The 24,599-nt window shown below is 41.2% G+C and overlaps 1 protein-coding gene across 1 annotated transcript; it reads right to left on the bottom strand.

Moving 5' to 3' along the window:
* Positions 1–128: 128 nt before the first annotated feature.
* LOC136843950 (lanC-like protein 3) lies at positions 129–23,475 on the bottom strand. Its single transcript, XM_067112947.1, has 7 exons — positions 23,165–23,475; positions 19,971–20,214; positions 8,329–8,489; positions 5,771–5,937; positions 3,352–3,524; positions 2,910–3,026; positions 129–1,049 (listed from the first exon to the last, which is right to left on the bottom strand). Exons 1-7 carry the CDS (start codon positions 23,378–23,380, stop codon positions 805–807), a joined length of 1,323 nt encoding a protein of 440 aa, XP_066969048.1. The 5' UTR covers positions 23,381–23,475; the 3' UTR covers positions 129–804.
* Between the last annotated feature and the right edge of the window lie 1,124 nt (positions 23,476–24,599).

Raw genomic sequence — 24,599 nt, forward strand, 5'->3', positions numbered from 1 at the left:
GGCTCAGGTCACGGGCAACTGTAGGCTTACTCGATAGGATTTCGTTTTTAGAGATGATTCAGTGACAGACAAAGCTCGAGTAACTCCAATCTATGAAAACGTAGGTTCGTATGCTAGAAAAATACAAGTTACTTTAGAATTTGGTATATTTGAATAAAAGTAAGAGAAGATAGCCAATAGGCATATAGTCACCTTAATCAGGAATGTCATAGATATTTAATATAAGGTTGTTTATACTTTTTTGCTAAAGTATTATGCTGCAGGAAGCCATGTATCTCCGAAAAGCAACAAAGATTCACACTTTACGTGGCAATGGCAAAATTAATTACAGTATACTGAATTCACAGACAAAGTGAACTAATAAGTTAGGTTTGAATTTGACAATGAAACAAGGTTACAATAAGCAAAAATTGACATCGTCACATTTATATGAACACAAAATTATATAAAACCAGAATTATGCTACAGCTGTGTCTAGTCTAAATTAGAGGAAAATAAATTGGATGAAAACTATAGAGGATATGCAGGTATGCTGCTGGTATCTCGAATATTCTATGACTGTAACAAATAAGCAGCTGTTAGGGGCTTTAAACAAAGCATGTGGGGTACTAAGTCTTAAGTGCAATTATGTGTCATTTCATTTGTAATGTATAATTTTAATTCAATTCTATATGGATCACATTTGCAGGGAAAAATATTGCAATATCAAAAGAGTAACTTACTTGGCTAACTGAGACTTTTATGGTACAAAAACTGCCCTTCTTACATATAGTCAGATTCACATAAATAAAAGGAAGGGCACCTTTAAAAAATATTGAAAAGCGGGAACGAAGAATGCTGTGGATCCACGAGATCTGCAATAAAACATACAGTGCCAGATAGACCTTCATACAAACTGTAGGGGCTGTCGGGTGTCCGAGCTTTCACAAATTCCTTGGAATAAAGGAAATCGGAGAATTGCAGAGCTCGGTGAAGATGCATTTTGTCTCCCGTGAGTCGGTAAAGAGTTAGAAAAACGTAGCCACTGCCTGCGACTCCATGACAAATCCCTAAAAGATCATAATATAGTTTAATAATAAGAAATTATAATGAATTCCCTAACTGCTCTTTTATTAATATTTTCTTTTACCTGCTCCAAAAATAAACTACGTGTTTAATAATAAACAACACTTAGATTGCACATAAACCATTGTTTCACATTTATCTAAACTACTGGCTAAAAGGTTAACAGTAAATGATTGGTAAAACTGAAAATCTTCTCAGGAAACCTGTGAGCAAGCTTTGATTATCAGCTGTTGGTTAAAATCAGGAAAAAAGTATCTACATAGATATAAATGGGACATCCAATTGTGATCAATTTAAAGACAGACTGCTTTATTGAGGCACGGCTTTATAAAATAAAATGTTAAAATTCAGAAAATCTCAAATCTTTGGTGGGTTTCATAGTTCAATAAGTTACTTTTAGATTCAGTACTTTGTAAAGTCTGCCGTTTAACGAAGATAATAAGTTTAATACTAGATCAACCATTTAAAACTCTTGAATCTTGGAAGTAATTCACAGCTGGGAAAACTGAGAAGAGTTTTCTTAAATACTCCAAAAAGGAGTTCAATTTTTTGTAGAAAATGTCTAGTTATTACAAAATATGTTTTTACTCCTATTATCTGTAACTCCCCTATAATAAACCCATCACCTGTTTTGTTTATGGCAGACTGGACATACCATATTGTTTTATTTGATTATCTTCCAGGTGGCCTTTCTTTCAGAGAGGTTAGTATTAAAATGATCCAGCAGGGGGGCTGAAAAAATTGTGGAGGTGATAGAAGAACAAGTAAATTATGTATACTAATTTTACAGGAAATACTGTATATGAAAAATTAATAATAACTTCCTAACAACTTACTAGAAATCATGTATTATGCTGTGTTAGCTTTAAATATAAGGGATGATGAAGTGATCATGACTGGACAAAAATGGTTATGTGCAAGACAGTGCACACAGATGCAAGAATGCTAAATGAAATCCTAGAAATTTTAATGAGGTCTAAACTAATTGTAAGTCCATTTTGGAATAAAAAAAAAAGGGGGGGGGGAGTATATAAAAGTGGTGTAAGGACTTCCATGAATATCCTGGTAAGTATAGCACCGTCAATGCTGAATTTTTCTATCAAACTGGAAAATGGGACAAGCCCTTGAGAATGGTGTCCTGTGCTGCACTATGTTGTTCAAGAAGAGAAATTTTTGAGGGAACGTGTGTAAATACAGTAACTATGGCTGAAAAAGCAGTAAGATGTTTAATACTGAGCTGATCTTGAGCCATCCTGTGCATTCACAGTGATATATCTACAGTTAAAAAATGTTATATACCCGAGTTAATTAAAATTGTGTGCATATAAACAAAAGGATAATTGCATACATGACTTGAAATTTAAGGAAATCTTTTTTTGCCACCAGTTTTTTACCTGTTAAGTCTTTGGCTTATGGACATGTCAAGTGACTGAAATCACATTTTGGAAAAAAAGCAAATATACATAAAAGTGATATCTGGCAAATCTTGAAAGGCCAAGGACTAATGTTTAATCGATCAATACCTCTGGTTTTTTAGCAGTTGGGTTCACTCTACATGCCCTCCTTTCAATATGTTGTGTAATTAACTGCCAACTATTATTTGTGGTTTTTGGTTCATTTTGGGCACTGCAACTACAAGCATTAAAAATGGGCGCTGACCATATAACCAATGATTGCTGAAGCATTAGGTTCTCTAAGAGCTTTTGGCATTACAGTATTAGGTTTGAATTTCCTTGCTTGAGGGTACACTCAAGCACAGTTTTTTCTTTATTTATAGAAGAAATATGCATGCACAAGACAAATATCTTCTGAGGAACAACAGAAATACAAAAATCATCACTCACCTGGGCCCTTTCTCAACAGTCCTTTATGCCATGTGATTTCACCACATTTCAGACAAGAATCTAAATATTTCTTGTCCTTATATATCATGTAGGCTTTTGCTAAGAGATATATTGTACCTGAAACATGAAATTTGATCTAATTAAAATCCAGCTACAGCACGAGGGTTGTAAATATAAAAACATATATGTTGGAAGTTAATACTTTTCAATCTGATACACATCATTAATATAGAAATTTAACCTGAATGGTTTAGTTGGTGCTAAAGAGAGTTTTCAGCACTTACTGGTATTGGTCTTCCACAAACAAACTATCTGGTGCACAAGCGAATTCATTATTTTTTCTATAAAGCAAAGTAGCAAATATACATTGTATGCACAAACTTGCACAAACTTGCAACCTTTTGAATGAAAAAAAAAAAATGGGAATAAAACAAGAACCTACCTGGAGCACCATGGCACCAGTGAACCAGTTCTTCCTCGGGCGGACGACTACCGTCAAGTTCATCCATAGCGCAAGGAAAGTTGCCAGATGAAGTTTGCAAGGTTAAAAGTGCATCTACACTTTTCCTCAACAAATCATTAGCTTGTGGCCTGCTCTCCAGCCAAGATGGGAAACTAGAAAAAGTTTGTTCCATAAATTACACCCTCTAAAATGAGATTCTTCTTGTGCAAACAAATAAGATTCACATATCTTAAAGTACTTATTTGTAAGGTAACACTAAAACCTTTCAATTTATCTCCATGAATAAGGAAATCCAAGTTTTACTGAATACTTATTCAATGAAAAATTTAAAAAAGGCTTCATATATATTAAACAATCACCTCAAAGAAAATTATGGTAAAAAAAGTTATGGTTGTGGGTGATTAATTCATTAATAAGTTACATCCAACACAGTTGGATGCTTTATTCACTTTAAAATACAATGTTTTGAGGATAAGCAAGTTTTAACATAAACCAATTACTGTACTGTAATCAACATTAGTCTTATTCCGTGTATAACACTGTTACACCACTTGAAGCATTGAAAGAAGAAAAATTTCAACAAGCATGCCCCGCCCACAGTCTATTGTCCAATTGCAACATCTCTCACTATTGTCCCAAAACCTCATCTGCAAAAGTGAAGTGAAGGGAAGAGGGCAAAGAAGATTATGTTTAAAGGGTTTGAGTAAAGCTTTATTTTAAAAACACAGTTTGTTACACAACTCATTAATCGCAATTAGCCCGAATCACAGTTAAGGAGTGAGGATGAAGCTTAAGAGCCCCTGATGAGAATAGAGGACTCAGATGCCGGAAGTGCTATCCCTGTAAATGGTGGATAATGGAGCCAAAACTAGCCACTGGGAGGGAAAAATGTGAAGGGCAGGAACAAGCCAACTAAACTTGGTGCCAGTCCCAAGCCTGGAAAATTTGGGAAGGTTGGAGTCAGAAAGGGCATCAGTTCATACAACATTTGCCAAGACCAATTATAAAATGAGTAATGCTAGTAGAGAAACTGTTGGAGGTGGCTCATTAAAGACAACGACCCTAACTAAAGATGAATCGGAGAAAAAGAGGTGGTGGCGACCAGAGGAGCCAATGATGACTTTAGAATTCCAGGTGGCTTCTTTAAGTAACAAGTGCAACGAAAACATCACTGGGGAGAATAAGAAGTCTAAAACCCTCTCCCACATAGGTAACACGGCCTGCTTTGACTACCTGTTTACAAGCTTGACTATTTTTGTTAAAAAAAGTTACAGGAACAGTGTGCACTATACTCTTACCTGTAAACTGTCACAATTTTGTAGGTCAAAAACAGACCTAATTTTAAAGAGCTGATTCTCCCTTTTTCTGTGGAGAGGAACAGTATGGAGGTGTTACTTAAGGAGTATTTGTCCTTGGTTCATATACAGAGCTATAGAGATGTCCCTTGCTGGTGACAGAAGACAAGGAAAGAGCAGAGAAGGATCTTGTAGGAAACTCCTGGCTACTAGTTCTTTGGGTCCTCACACAAAGTCGAGAACAAATGACACTAAAATCATATATATATGCCAGGATTCTGTGGCATCTGATATGCAGATGAAGTGGAAGCGGGTCGGAGACCCAGCTGGAACCTCGTGACGCATTCAGGCTTTCTTCCAACCCATGATAAGACAAAATGAACACTGTACTGAATACTTTTTGGATCCTTACTTATACCAATCGAGACATCACTTTCCTACAGAATGGGTGATCTTAAGGCAAAAGGTCCCAAAAGGTAATGGATATACCTGAAAATATTGGCAGCTCTCGGGAGAAACTTTGAGAGGTTTGCATGTGCGACTTTTAAGAATACAGTACCTATTTCAACTTTGATCCTTCAAAATTCTAAGTGGCAAATTAAGTTAGACCTATCAGCACTGTTAGTCATAAATAAAGTGTTACACACATTAATGGTGTAAAACATTAGAACTATGGCTTAATTGTTTGAGAATATTTACTCTACAGACTAGTATTCAGTATGTATACTTTCTTTCAGTTGTTGGTTGCATTACGCTAGAAAGCAGTAAAATTTTCTGTCGTGAATAATGCCTCTCTTTAGAACACAGTGATCTGTTGAATCCTGTTAATATTATTATTTATTTTAACCAGACCATTGAGATGATACACTTACAAACTCGAAAGGTTTCCAAAGATTTTGTCTTCCATACTAAAATATAAATTTTACACAATTAATTGCACTTTTAAGATTTCAATAACTGATTCAACATTGACAGTGTGATAATATAAAAATTTAAAAAGGTAAAACAGGAATCCTCTTACCCACCAAAAGTAATTACGTTTTACCAAAATTTAAATAACATACCATACACAAGTAACAAAATAAGAAAACAATAGAAGTTACCTCAACATCATCAGAAGTATGCCTGCTAAGCCATGAGCAGCTCCAAGGTATTCTGTTTTGTAATATTGATACATCAGTGGAATCGGACTTTTACGCGCACTGGAATACTGCTGACCTGACTGCACCATAGCATCCAAAATTGCGTTGACCGATGACTCCTCCAAAACCTGAAATACATACGAGTCAAACCTAAACATAAATGACTTGTTTAAAAAATTAAGTAAACAAGTATTTCTTCGTGGACTACTAGAATACTATTCCTCGAGTGGTTTCATTGGTGCTTCGTCCCAGAAATCAGAAGGCACCTTGCAGTAAGGATTGACTTTTACAGTCTTACTGATACTAGACAATGGCCATGGTCACATAGACTCCCATGAATTCAATACTGTAGGTGTCATATTTGTCTACTCACCCCCAACAATGTCTCAAAGAGAATTCGGTTAAGGCAGATGATCCCATTAAAGAAAACATGATACCAATGTGGAAAGTTTATGCAGTTGCTGACGCCATAAATATCACTGAAAGAACCATGCTTGGAAAATTTTGACGACAGGATTTACCACAGAACTCATAAAAAATACAATGAAGGAAATTGTGACTATGGCACAGAAGGTGAGTGGGGAAGTGTTTGAAGATGAATGGACCCATCAATGATAAATGCCTAAAAAGTGAAGAAAGTGGCAGAAGTAAGCGCACCACATGCATAAATTTTTAAAGAAATGAAAAAGGAAGAAAGTCAATTGGATATCACTATTTCCTGAAGATTAAATCTAGAAGCCTAGACCCTCCTTCCACCCCCTCTACCTCTTCATTTCCTGCCATCACAGAGGCTCCACTTTCACTTACGGAATACAGTAGATGTACATTATAATAAAGCATCACATTTAATAAACATTTGTCTATTGTGTGTATGTTTTTATTATTATTCAGCAGGCGAAACCTATTCATATGGAACAAGCCCACAGAGGCCAATGACTTGAAATTCAAGCTTCCAAAGAATATGGTGTTCATTAGGAGGAAGTAAGAGGAAGTAATAAATCAATAAAGTTATAAAGATAAAAATGTATTAAAATGCAAAGAGAATAGTACCAGGGTAGTAATGCATTGCATCTTCACTCGAACTTCTGAAGTTCCAACTGCACAACATCCTCTGGGAGGCTGTTCCACAGTCGAACAGTGCAAGAAATAAAGGACCTCTGGAACAAAAGTTTGACAGCGAGGCACATTTACTGCAAGTTGTGCTGCTGTTCAGTGAATCTGGCAGCTCTCAGCAGATAAAGGGGGATCAGGGATCAATTGTGAATGTGAAAGATCTCTGTTGAAATATAACTTGTGAAAAAGTGACAAAGAGACCACCTGTCGATGGTCCAAGTCATAACTACTACTAGTACTAGGAAATAGAAACCTACCACCACGAACCACTGTATCTAGAAGAGATAAATCTCTGGCAGAAGCAGACAACCACACCAAAGAAACGTATTCTAGTAAAGGAAGTACAAATGACCTAAAACAAGTAGCACTGATTTTATCAGTGTTATAAATATATGAGGTCTTACGAACAATACCTAACTTTCGTGCAGCATTTGCCGAAACTTCCATTTATGTGGAAATGTAATTGTTGTAGGGTAAAAACTGTAGTACCGTAAACCCCCCGTATTCGTGTTCTCATGGTTCGCGGACTCACGCATTCGCGGGTTTCTCTGTGGAACATATCTAGCCATTTTTCGCGGAAAATTCGCCCATTCGCTGAATTTTTCAATAAGAAATATTCACTGATTACTGTATTTTCATATAATTTTCATGAATAAATGCACTTTTTGTGATAAAACTATTAAAATACTCAGATATAAGCATTTTTACAGGGTTTTTCTTGGTATAAGCTATCAAAATGGGCAGTTCTAAGTGTTTTTAGAGGGGTTTTAAGCATTCGCGGATTTGACCTATTCATGGGGGGGGGGTGTGTGTAGGACGCATCCCCCGCGAATACGGGGGGGTTCACTGTATTAGGATGTTTATGTTGCATCATTTTCATCATCATCATTGTTGTTTAATATTTTCCCAGTGATAGACTAAGTGGAAGTGGATAGGTAATAGGATATCGTTATGCATGAAAAGACAACTGATATTTTTAATACAGTACAGTATTCAACTGGTATTGTTCTGAACTTTAATAACTTATGTATAATACAGAATTAAACTACTGTACATATAATACAGTTTTACATTACAGTTACAGTGCATGGGTTTCTCTCTCTCTTACTCTACACTTAACACTGTTCTGTACTGGACACTTGGAAAAAGTTCAACTGTTTAAGTAAAATGTCAGTAAAATTTATGGCCAACAATAAATGGTATAATATTAGGACTCAAGATATGGGAGGGTCAAGAGAGATTTGCAGATTTTAAATTTTCACGGGGAGCTGGTGCCTCTAACCTCAACAAAGCTCGAAGGACAACTGCATACCTTTTCACAGCAATCACTGGTAAATCTATAGTGAGATCTGATATTACTTTCTTCGGGTCACAAGACAACTAAAGAAGTTTCCACTGTACTATACCTCACATTCAAGTTCTGAACGCAACCAGAGGAGACCGGTCAGGTAGCCTGCACGACCAACAAGTAATTCATCTCCTCCACAAGAGAGCCAGTTCACAGGAGTAATAACAGCAGCAATATGTGCAAATTCGGAAAGGTATTCTTGGCTTTTACCATTATTACCTGCAACATATGAAATCTCACAATAGTTAAATTTTTTAAATCAAAATAAATTACTCCATACAAACATATTACAGTACTTTCATGCCAATTTTGTTTCTCATGATACGCTCCGACATAAATTTTCAAAGGAGGAAATGCAGCAGGGAGATGGGTAAATTTGTATTAATAATGAGTTTGTATGAGAAAATTAAACACTTTTAATAAAATTACATTTGATTCACAAAAACATCCGTTATCTGTAGTTTCGGCGTCTCAATTAAGGTGGGGCAGAATACAGCTGTTACAGCCCTAGACTATTCACTATGAGATTTATGATGTTTACAGCTTGAAATAAGCAAAATGCTCCATTACTCAACAGGTCTGGGAGCTGTGACTAGGACAAAACGCTGAGCATTAAAACTAATGAGGTTGCAACTGAGCACTATCTTAGCGTGGTGTCTATTATGGAGCTAAAACCTACAGCATTAGTATCAATCACAACAATGATCAATGTAAAGACCACAGGGTTACCTTCAATAAACTGGAGTATCATCTACATTCTTTAAAAAGATGGAAGTGGATAGGCTTTTGATTTATAAACACTAACCTGACACTGGTACCTTCCTCATATATATATCATAATATTGTGCCATTATGTGATTACAAATTTGTATTGTAGACTGGATAATTCTAAACATACCCTCTCTGGAGTCTTTGGCTGTGCAAAGGTTAACGGTGTAAGCCAACAAGAAAAAGGTGGTCATCCGTGTTCTGGGCATGGATTGGAGGTAATGGAATAATGAGAAACAACACAGATTGGTCTTGATTTTCTGTTTGAATCTTTTTTGACTAATTCTGCATCAGAGGGAAACCTATAAGGGTCAAGAATGCATGCATGTTACTAACTTGCCATGATTATGAAATTGCAGGAGCTAAACCTTCTTAAGTACAACGAAAGATCCCATCTTGAAGTCTTACTGGTTACCCTAGGAACTTGTCATTCAGAATGTTGGCAAAGCCACCTCAACTAAGCTCACAAAGAAAGGTTCATTCCCTGATCATCAAAAGTACAAGAGGAAGTATGATATCTGCAGATCAGTGATAAGGCCTTGATTCACATTGCTCCCAATGCACTAGCCACACAATGAGTTCTACTTAGCCTAGTAAATGTTTAGCGTTGACTTTCCACAAGGTTTAGAAGTTGGTTCTGTTGCTTCCTGAGACAAACTTCTCCATCTGAGATGTTGCTGGATAACTTTCAAGCTTATGTAGAGGTCTAGGCTCTCTAGATTCAAGAACCACCCACAGAGGTCTACCAAGGAAAGTAAGTCCTAAAACTACTGACATTGCCAGCATAGCTAAGTAGTCATTCAGACGGTCATGGATCCTAAACACTAAATAAACTTTTCTGACTGTCACAAAATGGAGAAAATGCATTAAATTTCAGGCTGCCCCAATACCGGACAAGAGACTGGGAACAGGATCAATTGTAGAGACAGGATGGATGATGCTGCTTAAAGGAAGGACAGATTATACAGGGCTCTAACCCTTGTAACTGCCGAATCACTTAATGTCATGACAGGCATCCTACAACTCATGAGAATGGGAAAGGAGGAATGCCAGCCTCAGCATTCACCTTCCCTCTCATTATCTACCCTTTGGGTAGAGGTCCAATGGCTGGTAAGACTCCTGGTCCTTCCTAGAGGATGAAGAGAGATCCAAACAGATTGGGATGTATATTTTCTTGATATAGATGGCATAGCTGCCCCTCAAGGCTTGGCTGACATCCACTTCAAAGCCCAGAAAGAGCTTAATTAGTAAGGCAGAGCAGAAATATTTGATGAATGAGAGAGAGTTTGCTGCACTGAGCTTTTGTTTGAAAGCTTTGCAATTTTTTTTGGGGGGGGGTGAGGTTTTGTGAAAAAATGGACCAGCCATTGGTTTATTTGCATCGTGTGAAGAAATGTGGATGGCAGATTAGCACGTACCATGGAGGACTTCAGTGAGTTTGATTTTGCAATTGAGTATGTACCTGGAGGAAGGAATGTGACAGCTGATAAGATGTCAAGAGTACCTGGGAGTGAGAAAGGTGGTATGGAAGAGAGTATTGAAGTATTTGCCAAAGGGATTGCTTGTGTTGAAAGAGAGTTAGGGGGATGGTGATTTGATGTCTGAGAGTGTTTTGAATGGACTGAAAGATCTGGAAAGTGATGATTTGGAGATGAAGAGTTCCAGCAACTGTAGACGACTTGAGAACAGAGGTGATGACAGAATTGCGTAAGAAGCCCAAAAGCAAACTTAAGAGAGCTGAAAGCTATGTGCGAACCTGTTGTACTTCCAGTGCAAGAAGTACTGTTGGTTGTAAGTTGTTTGTATGATGTGATTGTATGTGTGCATTATGAAGGGAGAAACCCGTAGTGTATCAAGCAGAGTGTGAAAGGGGAGTATGTGTTGCATTTGCAGTGTATGAGTGGGGGTGCACTACAATTGGGTTGTGTTAAAGAAGGGATATGAGAGTGTGGATGAGTAAGCCAAAGAGGTTGTTGAGCAATGCTGGGCCTGAGTTCACTGGAAGAGTATCTGAAAGTATATTGAACTGGCACAGCCTCCCTCGTATCATGGGTGTTGGGCACCAGACAAAACTGGTGCTGCCTGGAGAGATGTGGAAGTGTCAGGCACAGTTGGTGCATCCCCAGAATCTTCAGGAGCCCCAGTCAGAACTAGAGCAGGCTCCAGAGATACAGAAACACCAGATACAATTGATGCAGCCTCCAAAAAAGCAAGGACGCCAGTCAGAACTGGTGTAGCCTCCACAGAGGCAGACACACCCAGTACAACTGGTGCAGCCTCCGGAGAGGTGGGAATGCCAGGCATTTCTGGCATGGCCTCTAAAGAGGCAGAAGCACTGGCAACAACTGGCGCAGCTGCTAAAGGGGCAGGAGTACAGGTCGCCAGCGATGTTTCCTTTGCATTATGACAGTAAGCATTTCTGGTAGCCTTTACATTTCTCCTTTGGTTAGCAGCTATACTAGAAAATGATATTCCTAGTCAAAAAACCTGCTTAATATTTTGCTTTTAGCCTCTGCAAATGTGATGTCTTCAATTACACTTAATGCCTGTATTTCTTTTTTCCATGATGTACACATCACAATTTTGTGAAGAGGATGGATAGTTATCTGCACAAAAGTATACATATTTTGGGTTTCTATAACTTTCACCATGCACTGGTTCACTACACTTGACACAAGTGGCAGGCTTTTTTTATATTTCCTCCCTAAAAGATCCTGACATGTGACCATATTCTTTACGATAAAAAAATCTCCTTGGTCTTGGGAAATACTGCTTAACCTTAAAACATAACCATGCTGTTTTTATTACATTAAGTAAGCAGTGGAATTGAATGTAATAATCCAATTTGGAAGCAGAATTGGGGCACCATTAATCTTCTTCATTCTTTCAATTCTAATCACACCTTAATCTTTTAATTCTGCTGCAAGTTTCTCTATTGAATATACCATTGGCTGGGGTACAAATATCATTTCTTTTGGAGTGATTCCCAAAAGCATGTATGGAGCAGTCAACTCCAACTCCTCCTTTTCACTTTCTTCTGGTGACGCAGATTCTATTGTCAGTTTTCCCCGACCTTGAGATGATACCTTAGGTTCTTGGCCACAAAACTTTACGATGTCAATGTACACATTAAAAATGTCACAATTAAGACTTTCTAGATTAAAGGCCAAACACTTATCATACGAGATTGCTGAGGCATAAGATTCCTGTATAATTACACTTGAAGGTTTCCTAGCCATGTCCATGTCCACGCAGAGGTTGTCAGAGCAGGGTGCATGCGAACATAAATGAGAAGAAAAATAAGTCTGAAAATATAAAGGAGAAGCCATTAGCCTCTCATGCATTCCATCTCCCCACAATGACACCAGTGAGAGCTTCCTCCCAAATGCCTGCTCCCTACCCTACCCTACCCTGAAGGTATGGCACCAACACGATTGTCAAGGTTCAGGTGTAAGCTGAACCCGCTGGATGGGACTAAGAGCATTATGTAAACATAATCACCCCAATCCAATCTTCTTGATGGGCAAAGCAGACAGAATGCAGAGTGCCACTCCAACAACCAATCAACTAACCCCTGGAATCCAAAGGCTAGTTCTAAGGAATATTGCTGCCCTTGAGACATCAATACATTGATAACTCTTATTCCAAACATTATCTGGTGGTTGACAAGGCCACCATAGCTCCCACTACTGGCTTTGAAGATGAACTGCAATCCCGGCAGAGAAGATTAAAGGAAATTGAGAGGAGTAAAAAGTTTTAAAAGTGCAACAGGAGGACAACCTCACAGATACGCTATGAAACAATTGTCAGGGAAGGGTAGAAAGTAAAATGGAAGATAGAGTATGAATGGAGTACAGTGAAATGAATGAAAGTGGTTGAAGCTAGGGGCTGAAAGAATGCTGCAAGACCCTCAAGTAATAACGGCATCTAGAACACAAGTCAGGCAGAAAAAATATGTGCGGAGTCACCGTAGGTCTATCAAAACCTGGTTTTGAGCCTTTTCCTGGCTAATGAAGTATTCCTCAGTTTCTGTGGTGTGTGTTGGGAGTCGCTGGACTGCAGAATTAGGCCTGCATAAATTGACTGGATTTGTATTACAACAAATGTGAGTGTTATTCCGCAGGAACGTAAATTATGCACAAATGAAGCAAATACTTGTAAGGCATTAATTTCACAGTTACTTTTAACCTTACAGAAATCAAGACCTTGGTGTCTTAATCTCAAATACAATATGTATTACAAATGGCAGTGTGAAACATGCACAAACTGATAGGATTTGTGTAAAACATATGTGAACACTGCACTTGATTTTCTACAGTTGCACACATTATAAATTAATGACAAATATTTAAAGATGTTTTTGTCACACTGTTACTTTTAAAATGACAGAACTCAAGAACCATATGTCAATATCTCAAATGAGGTATATTACAAAGACCAGTGTAAAATGATATTTTTATGATAAAATAAAGTTTTGTACATACTTACCCGGCAGATATATACTTAGCTATAGTCTCCGACGTTCCCGACAGAATTTCAAAACTCGCGCACACACGCACAGGTAGGTCAGGTGATCAACCATACCCGCCGCTGGGTGGCGGAATAGGAACCATTCCCGTTTTCTAATCAGATTTTCTCTTCCACCTGTCTCCTGAGGGGAGGCTGGGCGGGCCATCAATCGTATATATCTGCCGGGTAAGTATGTACAAAACTTTATTTTATCATAAAAATATCATTTTTGTACATGCAACTTACCCGTCAGATATATACTTAGCTGAATGGCACCCTTGGAGGAGGGCAAGAGACAGAAAATAACTAAAAACGGGAAACAACATATGTTGTAGGATAAACAAAAACCATGGTTCTTACCTGATTGGGCAGAAGACTTCATGGATACTGTCTATGAGTCTGCTTGCCTCAGGAGCTTCAGCGAGGATGTGACCTGTGACTGACAGCCCCTTCTGGATCGTGCCAATGGGGATGACCCACTAACATGGCCGAGCCTATAGCGGATCGTGTCAAAGGGGCTGACCCACTTACATGACCGAGCCTACACCTGAATCGTATCAACGGGGCTATCCCTCTTACATGACAGAGCTAGGTGTCCATACAAAATACAAGGAACATGACAACCAATCCCGACCACCTGACCAATCCTAACCTTGTTAGTGATAAGAATTGAAAGGGGAAGCATAATTCCATCACCCTCTTTCAACCAACCATAAAAAACACACACCACCAAGCCTTAAAAACAACTGAATTGACTAAACTAAATAGGATTGGATTCAGCTCCCTGTCCCAGCACCGAATCCGCAGATACGTAAGCTCCTAGAGAGAAGCACTTATCATACGTTACTCTAATATCTCGTAAGTAATGAGATGCGAACGTTGAATTACACCTCAATAGGTTGCCTCTATAATAGACTGGAGAGACAACGTCTTGTGAAAAGCCAAGGATGTAGCAATGGCTCTCACTTCGTGTGCTTTCACTCTAAGGAGCTTAAAGTGCTCATCTTCACACGAGATATGCGCTTCCTTGATGACGTCCTTAATAAAAAAGGACAGCGCATTCTTTGAGATCGCTCGTGAAGGATTCCTGACAGAGCACCAAAGACTTTCAACCGATCCTCCCAGTAATTTCTTCTTTTCTAAGTAGAATTTAAGGCTCCTGACAGGGCATAGAGTCCTCTCAACTCATGTCCCGTCACAGAAGAAAGACCTTTTAATTCAAAGGTTCTTGGCCACGGTTTAGAAGGATTCTCATTCTTCGCTAGGAAGAATGGTTTAAAGGAGCATATAGCCGAACCTTCCTTAAAACCAACTTTGCCGTCTAAGGCTTGTATTTCACTTATTCTCTTAGCTGAGGCAAGGGCAAAGAGGAAAAGTGACTTCCTGGTGAGATCCCTGAAGGAAGCTTGATGAGGAGGTTCAAATTTTTTAGACATTAAGAATTTCAAGACTATGTCTAGATTCCAACTGGGAGGTTTCAAGTCATGAATTTTGACGTTTCAAAAGACCTTATAAGGTCATGAAGGTCTCTGTTTTCCGAGATATTCAGATCTCTGTGTCTGAAAACTGAAGATAACATACTCCTGTATCCTTTAATTGTGGATACAGCGAGGTTGCAATGTTCCCTCAGGAAGATAAGGAAATCAGCAATGTTAGTCACAGAGGTACTGGAAGAGGATATCTTATTGGTCCTGCACCATCTTCTAAAGACCTCCCACTTCGACTGGTAGACGCGAAGGGTTGAGGATCTCCTGGCTCTTGCAATAGCCTTCGCAGCTTTGTGCGAAAAACCCTTCGCTCTGACCAGACCTTCGATAGTCTGAAGGCAGTTAGACTGAGAGCGGGGAGATTCTTGTGGAATCTGTTGAAGTGGGGCTGTTTGAGAAGATCGTTCCTGTGTGGAAGCGATCTTGGAAAATCTACTATCCATTCCAGTACCTCTGTGAACCAATCTTGAGCTGGCCAAAACGGAGCTACCAGGGTCAGTCTCGCGCCTTCCGACGACGCAAACTTTCTTACCACTTCTCCCAGGATCTTGAATGGGGGAAAAGCATACCCGTCTAATCCTGTCCAATCTAGGAGAAGACTGTCTACTGCAACCGCTCTCGGGTCCGATATCGGAGAGCAGTAGTTTTCTAGCCTTGCATTCCAGTGGGTTGCAAAAAGGTCGATATTCGGCCTTCCCCACAGGTTCCACAGTCTTTCGCAGACTTCTGAATGGAGAGTCCACTCTGTGGGAAGGACCTGATCCTTCCTGCTGAGAAGGTCGGCCCTCACATTCCTCTCTCCCTGTACAAATCTGGTGAGGAGTCTGATCCTCCTCTCCTGAGCCCATAACAGCAACGTTTTTGCCGTTTCGTAAAGGGAGAAGGAGTGTGTTCCTCCCTGTTTTCTTATATAAGCCAGGGCAGTAGTGTTGTCTGAGTTCACTTGGACTACTTGTCCTGAGACAAGGAACTCGAACTTGATGAGAGCCAAATGTACTGCTGATAGCTCTTTCTTGTTGATGTGCCAGTTCACCTGGTCTCCCTCCCAGGTGCCTGACACTTCTCTCGACCCTAGTGTTGCCCCCCATCCCGACTCCGAGGCGTCTGAGAACAACACTAGGTAGGGCTCAATAACTGAAGAGACAGTCCTTTGCATAATTTTCGAGGGTCTAACCACCAGTTGAGATCCTCTTTTATCTTGTCCGAAATTTGGAACAAAGTTGCTAAGTCCTGAGACTTCTGGTCCCATCTCTCCTTTAGGTAAAACTGAAGAGGTCTCAGATGAAGTTTTCCCAAGGAGACGAACTGTTCCAGCGAGGAAATGGTCCCCAGCAGACTCATCCACTCCCTCGCCGAACAATGTTTTCTCCTTAGAAAAACTGTCACCTTTTCTATGCAGCGATCTATTCTCTCTTGGGATGGAAAGGCTAGAAAATCCCGAGAATCCATCAGAATCCCCAGGTAAACAATGCTCTGCTGCGGAACAACCTGGGATTTCTGTAGGTTTACTAATAGTCCAAGGGACTGTGTCATATTTAGGGTGATCGACAAGAACTCCAGACAACTGTCCTTTGATTGAGCTCGAATCAGCCAATCGTCGAGATACATTGATATCCTCACTCCCTCTAAGTGAAGCCAGCGTGCCACATTCCTTAAGATGCCCGTGAACACTTGTGGGGCCGTCGAAAGACCGAAGCACAGGGACCTGAATTGAAAAACTTTTCCCGAATCACGAACCTCAGGAACTTTCTTGACGAGGATGAATGGGAATGTGGAAGTAAGCGTCCTGCAGGTCCAGGGAGACCATCCAATCCCTGGACGAAGAGCTGCAAGAACCGAAGAGGTAGTCTCCATTTTGAATTTCGTCTTGATTACGAAGAAATTCAGGCGCTTACATCCAGAACCGGTCTCCAACCCCCGAGGATTTGGAACCAGAAAAAGACGGTTGTAAAACCCGGGGAATGGAGGTCTTGAACCAGTTCTATTGCTTCATTTTCTAACATTTGTTCCACTGCTAGAAAAAGAGCCTGGTTCTTGATGGGATCCCTGTAGCTGGCGGATAACTCCTGGGAGTTGATGTTAAAGGAGGACTTTCCCTGAAGGGGATAAGGTAGCCTCTTCTTAAAATGGAGAGGGACCAGTCGTCCGCCCCTCTCTGTGCCCAGACCTCGGCGAATTGTAGCAGTCTGGCACCCACTGTCGTCTGGAGTACTCGTTTTCATTTGGTCCTTCTGATAGGACGAGAGGAAGACCTTCCTCTTCTCTCTGGTCTTTTGCTCCTGAAGGAGGATCTGGACGAAGGACCACCTCGAAAGGGCTCCTGAAAGGGCCTTCTCCTTCTTGGCGAAAAGGGACGGCAGGTCTGACCCTCTTCGATGACTGGGCCAAAAGGTCCTGTGTCGCCTTTTCAGATAACGAGCGAGAAATCTCCTTCACCAAATTTTGAGGAAAAAGGTGAGGAGAAAATGGAGCAAACAGAAGAGAGGATCTCTGAAGAGGAGACACAGACTTCGTGAGGAAAGAGCTGAATACTGACCTCTTCTTCAGAATAGCAGCTCCGAATAAGGCAGCGACTTCCGCGGAACCGTCCCTCACTGCTTTGTCCAAGCAAGACAAAACACTCACGAAGTCATCCATACACAGGAATTCGGGATCCCGAGTCCTGTTGGCCAAAGCTCCAAGAGACCAATCCATAAAGTTGAAGACCTCCACAACTCTAAAAAGACCCTTGAGGAGATGGTCCATTTCACTCATTCCCCAAGTCGCCTTCGCTGAAGAAAGGGAAAGTCTCCTGGAGGAGTCAACCAGATTAGAGAAATCTGCGTCAGCTGATGTGGGGAGCCCCAACCCCATAGGCTCCTTGGTCTCATACCACATTCCTGATTTTCCCAAAAGTTTCAAAGGAGGGAAAGAGAAAACCGTCTTGCTTGCATCCTTCTTAGATTGCATCCACTCCCCGACTCCTTTAAAGGCCTTCCTCATCGAAATCGTAGGGCGCATCTTGACGAACGAAGAGGGTCTAGTTGACTTGGTGCTGTCCCACAAAGATCCCGGAGAAGGAGGGGCAGCATGACAAAGAGAATCTCCAAACTCCTGAATCAGAACCGAAGCCAACCGTTTGTAATCCGAAACTCCAGCGTCCTTAGGAGAATCCTCTTCTGAAACTTCCTCCAAAGCAGCAGGCGGAGAGGAAGGCTTAAGAGAAGAAGCGCCTATCAGGCGAAGCGAGCCTGGAAGGAGAAGCACTCCTGTCCAACGAAGAGCGCCTACCAGGAGAATGGCGCTGACCTGACCGGACGGGCGCCTGACAGGAGAGGGGTCCTGTCCACTGATGAGAGCCTTCCAGGAGAGGAGGCCCTAAAACGAGGGCGCTTGGTAGGAGGAGCGGCGTCTGCCGGAAGGAGGAGCTTGGAAGACGACGGCGCCTGCCCAAAGGAGAAGTACAGTGAGGCAAAGTGCGCCTGGAAGGAGAGGCGCTTCTCTCCGATGACGAGCGCCTGGAAGAAGTGCGCCTGCTGGGAGACTGGCGCCTGTTCGGCGAAGAGCGTCTACGAGACGAAGAAAACTTGCTAGAAGAAGGAAGCTTGGCAGGAGAAGAGCGACGAGTTGAAGACGAGCTTCCTGGAACTCTTGACAGGAAGAAAGTCATCCTTCCTACGAGAAGAGGAGTCCTTAGCAAGAGATCCAACAAGCGCCGATAACTGCTCCTGGAGGCCGATCAAAATCTTCTTCGTCAATCCTTCACCCCTGCTGGAGAGGAGGAGGGGATCTACGAGCTCTCTTCCTGACAATAGGAGAATCCTCCGGGAAGCGCTCAGGGCTCGAGTCCAAAAGCTCTACTCTAGAGCCTTCCAGGATCTCTTCAGAGGGCGCGACTCCTCAGCCGAACTCAACCACGTCTCGGAGAAGACGCGTCAGACGACGAGAAACACTTTTTCAGGATGCCTTTTCTATGGCGATCCAAGGCAGCCTGGGACGCAACTACAGGATCTGCCGAAGGGACGCCTGATCGTTGGGGATGCTCTACATCCTCCCTGCGGCTTTCGACATTCCTCCTCCACTGGTCCTGGGAGTTTGGAAGAGGTCTAGGCCTAGGAGCAATGCGGAGCCGATCAGACGCCCCTCCACTACACTGGGGACACTGCACATATCACTGTCACTCTTACCTTCCTTCATCGCACGCAGTTGCGATTTCATACGAAGAAGTTCCGCTTTCATCGCAGCCATTTCAGAGGACGAATCCACAGGTTCGATGAAGGGAGAAGGGGCTGAAACCAAAGGATTAGGAGAGTCTACTGGGTTAATCTCTAAATCGTGCTCAGCAGAGCGAGACCTACTCGAGCTTCTGGAGGAAGCCTTCCTAACTCTATCCTTTTCAAGCTTCTTCAGATAAGAAGACAAAACCTTCCATTCTTGATCAGACAATTTCTCACACTCCTTGCACCTATTGTCCGAAGAACAATCATTCCCCCTACACCTCATACATACAGTGTGAGGGTCTACCGAAGCTTTCGGCAACCTCACCTTACATTCTTGCCTAGCACACACACGGAACACAGGCGAAACATTAACGTCAGACATCTTAATGAACAATCCAAAAGCAAATCCAAAAAACAGTCCACAATAGCGTATGCCAAACCAAAGATCCAATACGTCACCAAAATCAGGCCAAACAGATCCTCAGCAAGCGAGAAAACGAAAATCAAAGCAGGAGGAACCAACAACAGATGTTGCCGGAACCAGCGACAGAGAAAATCTGATTAGAAAACGGGAATGGTTCCTATTCCCGCCACCCAGCGGCGGGTATGGTTGATCACCTGACCTACCTGTGCGTGTGCCGCGAGTTTTGAAATTCTGTCGGGAACGTCGGAGACTATAGCTAAGTATATATCTGACGGGTAAGTTGCATGTACAAAAACAAAGACCCAGTAATTACCTAGCGCTTTATGAACCACGGCGGCAACAGCGTAAGTGCCTGTGTTTCCCAAAATAAAGGCAGCTCTGTCAACCAGCTGACCGTGCTTCTTCACTGAGTTTGCATATTCCAGTGCTAAATTGAGATATGCCACGGCCTCCTGAAGAAGCAGATCTTTCTCTTGAGCGAAGTGGGGGGATTTTGACAGGCGATAAAGCATGTACGCTGCGCCTGATATGCCTACATACAGGCCACCATCACAGTTCTGTGGAAGAAAGGAAAAAATTAATACGGCACGTTCAAATACATCCTGCAAAATTTACGGACATGCAAAACCTAATTACGGTACTCTACTTAAGTTCCACTAACAATACTGACTAATGCTGAGGGGTCTAGAGGAAAAACAATTGGGTGAATTCGAAGAAACTTTACACTTGTACCTTTATACCTGAAACTTACACTGTGAGTTCTCTCAGATCCTGGCTTCGAAGAACAGGATTCCACAATAATTAGGATACAATGTGTTTGTTTTTTTTTTTTTTTTACTTATATAGCCTTTTTTATACTGTTTAGTCAAAAAAATTACATTAACAAACAACATCTTCATGCAGTCCTCTCCTTTACATTTCAATATCCGATGAATTACTTATGAATGGCAAAGAATGTTACTGCATGACTAAAAACTTCACTGTGAATGCGACTTTTGATGCTCAAACTACATAAGAGCAGATCCAGAAAATAAAGTTAATGAAGTAAAAAGACCTAATAATGGAACTCGGACAAAAACCCCAGATGCATCGCGAAGTAACAGTTAGAGGGGATGGACAGCGAGAAAGGAAGAGGGGGGTGAGTGTGGAATGATGGGAACAAGTTCCGCAGATAAAAACAAACCTAACCTTTGCCTAACCTAACCAGACCCTACCTTCCTAACCTTACTTAGGGCGCTGTGGCCTGACCTGGCTTGGCGGGGAGGGGGGGGGGTTGCCCTCCCTGGAAACCCTCCACCCCGCCCAAGTAACATTAAACAACAAAACCGCTTGATCCCATCATTCTGCAAAGCAGAAATGAAGGTTGATCAACTGCTTGATTTATTGGCATTAAAAATAGCGTCACAATATAGGCAGTCCCCGGCTGACGACGGGGGTTCCATTTTTACGCCGCGTCGTAAAACGACAATCGTCGTAAAACGACAATCGTCGTAAACTGAAAAATCGTCAAAAATCCCAAGAAAACCTTACTTTTAATGCTTTGGGTGTATTAAAAATGATGTGAACTGTTTTTAATACAAAAAAGCCTTAAATTTTGATTATTCTGCCATTTTGGAGCCATATTTCTTCCGTCGGATCGGCGTACGCACGTCGTAACCTCGGGACATGCTTTGTAAACCAGGAAATAATTTCTGATGAATATATTTGAAAAGCATCGTAACCTCGGAACATTGTAAGCCGGACCTGTTGTAAACCGGCGACTGCCTGTATAGGTTATGGACGCTGAGGAATCGGCCCAGAGGTGGAGTGGGAGGGTAAAATAGCCTAAATTTTGAGTAATGTTTGTATCGTCATAAGAAACAAAGCTAAATCTTAGCAAAACCTCCGCACAGACTATTACCTTGGAAACTGATTTTTCCTGTACATTTAGCGTCGCTGATGACGGAGGTAGCGTTGTTTATTGTCGGTCAATTATTATAAACCTCCTATCTCTACCCAACATGGTTGGGGACCCTTTGAGAATGTGGAGTTTGAGCCATATGTTCAAGAAGGGATTGGCCAAGGGAACGGGTAAAGTTCGTTTCCGGTCCGAACGTCCCTCCCTGATTTTTTTATTATATCTTTCGAATCTTCATAAAAACAAAAAAATTCACTTAAGTAAATATTTCTCGCAAACTAATATTCATCACAATAAAAAATAAAATATATGTAAATAATTGAAGATTTTTTTCTGTTTCAATTTTGCAAAATGTATTTAGGGACATTTGGGCCCCCAAAGGGATAGTACTAAACACAGCGAAATATATTTGACACCCCAGGGGCTAGTTGTAAACACGGCAAAATACATTTGACCCCCAGGGGCTAGTACTAGGCTAAATATGGCAAAATGCATTTGACTGCCAGGGGCTAGCACTAAACACAGCGAAATACATTTGATACCCAAGGGCTGGTACTAAACACTGCAAAATACATTTGAGGCCCAGGGGCTAGTACTAAACAAAGTGATATCACATTTAACCCCCCCAGGGGCTAGTACTAAACACAGCAAAATACATCTGACCCCCCGGGGCTAATACTAAACAAGGCGAAATACATTTGACCCCACAGGGGCTAGTACTAAACACAGCGATATTACATTTAACCCCCCCAGGGGCTAGTACTAAACACAGCAAAATACATTTGACCCCACAGGGCTAATACTAAAAAGGCGAAATACATTTGACCCCACAGGGGCTAGTACTAAACACAGCGAAATACATCATTTGACCCCCAGGGGCTAGTACTAAGCTAAACAATGCAAAACAGCGTAGATGAATCACTGTTTTGCCGTGTTCAGTACTAGCCCTCAAGTGGAATTGGAGTTCGGACCGGAAACGAACTTTTACCAAGGTAACCTATTATAAAAGGAGCCATACTAACCTAACGTACCCTAACCTAACCTAGCAGGCTGTGTTACTTAGCAGGGGGGGGCTTGGCCCCCTGGTGAAGAAAACCCCTCTTTTTAGCAAAAGGTCCCCCATAACTTCCGAGGTTAATTACAGGTTAATTACGGCCGATAGACAAAAAAATAACCGTAAATTCTTGATAATCAAAAAAATATTACAGGAAAAGTAAATTTCCAAAGTAATATCAGATGCGGAGCCATTATTTAGTTCTACCAATTGATTTATAGCCACTAAAAGTGGCGTCACATAGGCCTGTACTGTATACACTGCCGACACTTAGGAATAGGCGTAGAGGTGGAGTAAAAGGTCAAAATAGCCTAAAATGTGGGTAATGTTTGTATCCTCATACATCCATCCCAATTATACCTTGCCATCTACGCCCCAGCTCAGTCTAGCCTTGATAAATAGGCATATAAAACAGACCTCAGCTATGACAGACTTACCCTACAGCCTGTAAACGCTGGGCCTATGCCGCCCCGTTCTAAAACCCCAGTGAAGAAGGGGTCTTTCCCCCCAAAAAAAGGGCATCCCGTGGGTATTTTAGGGTCTGAACCCCACGTACCTGAGGAGTCTTGTGCCACTGTTCCCTGATGGTCTTCACCAGCGCCAGGGCATTGGTCTTTAACTTGTCCTTTTCGGGACTGACATCGCCCCCTTCGTAGTCCGGGAGGTTGTTCATGAAATACCTCTTCGGGACCATTATGTTCAGGGGCAGCTTCCTCTTTCCGAGATCAAAGAACCGGGTTAATTTTTCGGCGAAGTTCGTCCCCTTTGACATTCAAGGTTGTGTACCCCTTTCAGGGAGACGCTTAAGCTTATCCTCCGGGCGTTGGCAGCCAGCCGGCGCCGGCGGGTGGCACACCTCCCCAGGGCATTATTTGACACTTTAAATTGTTTTGTTCAGGGTTGCCTGATTGATATAAAGGGATATGGCCAAAATTTAAAATAAGTGGTCAAAATTGGCAGCTTCGGAAAAGTGTCTGGCCAAATATATGGCCAAAGGTGTAAAATGATCGAATTGTTTGAATTAACATACCAATAATGTGCGCAAAATGCCTGTATATTCGATGACATGTCATCAGAAATACTTTAAATTAAACTTAAAATACTCACAGGGAGACACAGCTGTTAAATTGACAGCACTTCATCAAGATATTGAATGCCTTGTTCTTTTTCTGCAGTCGAGTCGTAAGGGGTTTTGCTGCTGTGCATTTGTAACAGCATTTCGGGAGTGCATTTGCATGAATTGCTAAACTTATTTTTCATGGCCATAGAGTTCAAAAAATGGCCCAATTTAAAAAATTTGGCCACAAAGTGTGCAATCTGGCAAACCTGATCATATTTTAAATAATCGTGTATAAAAGTAATCATCAGAATTTCGCTACTTGTGACGGGACAAACTAGTAGATATTTAATAACAATAAATGTTAAATTTCGAATGTTCTGTTTTCAATGGGTTAAATAATTTTTTATGAGTCTGTGTCAATGACGCATTGGAGCAAAATATGTGAGTTGCCTAATCATAGCCTGCTGTCATGAAAGAGCTATTGAGTTGGTGATTTAAATGTAAAATATGCAAAAAGAAATATATGGAGTAATTGGCAGGCAGATCTGTAGTTAAAGGGTAAAGAAACAAAAACACCGTAGCTGTAATATTAGTGTTAATTATTTTTACATCTAATGAGTCTAGCTTTATGATGACCTCACATCGGCCTAAAGTTCCAATCATTATACGAATCGAAATCTTGTCCTCCATCTCCAACCACATTTTTTAAGTATGAAATCTATGAGAAAGCAAACAAAAATAAGAAACAGCACTTCTTTGTATAACACCAATCGACTGTTTAGGGCTAATTCACTCCATCAGCATCAACTTGGCATCACTTTTGTTCAAGGATAACTTCAGTTGACTGTGTATATTCAACAAGGATGCCTTGATGACGTAAGATCTTAAATATCATTGGTCTGTGGAAACTCAAAACTTTCCTCGCAACCAA

This window comes from Macrobrachium rosenbergii, chromosome 12 (assembly GCF_040412425.1).
Source record: "Macrobrachium rosenbergii isolate ZJJX-2024 chromosome 12, ASM4041242v1, whole genome shotgun sequence".
NCBI classification, from domain to species: domain Eukaryota; kingdom Metazoa; phylum Arthropoda; class Malacostraca; order Decapoda; family Palaemonidae; genus Macrobrachium; species Macrobrachium rosenbergii.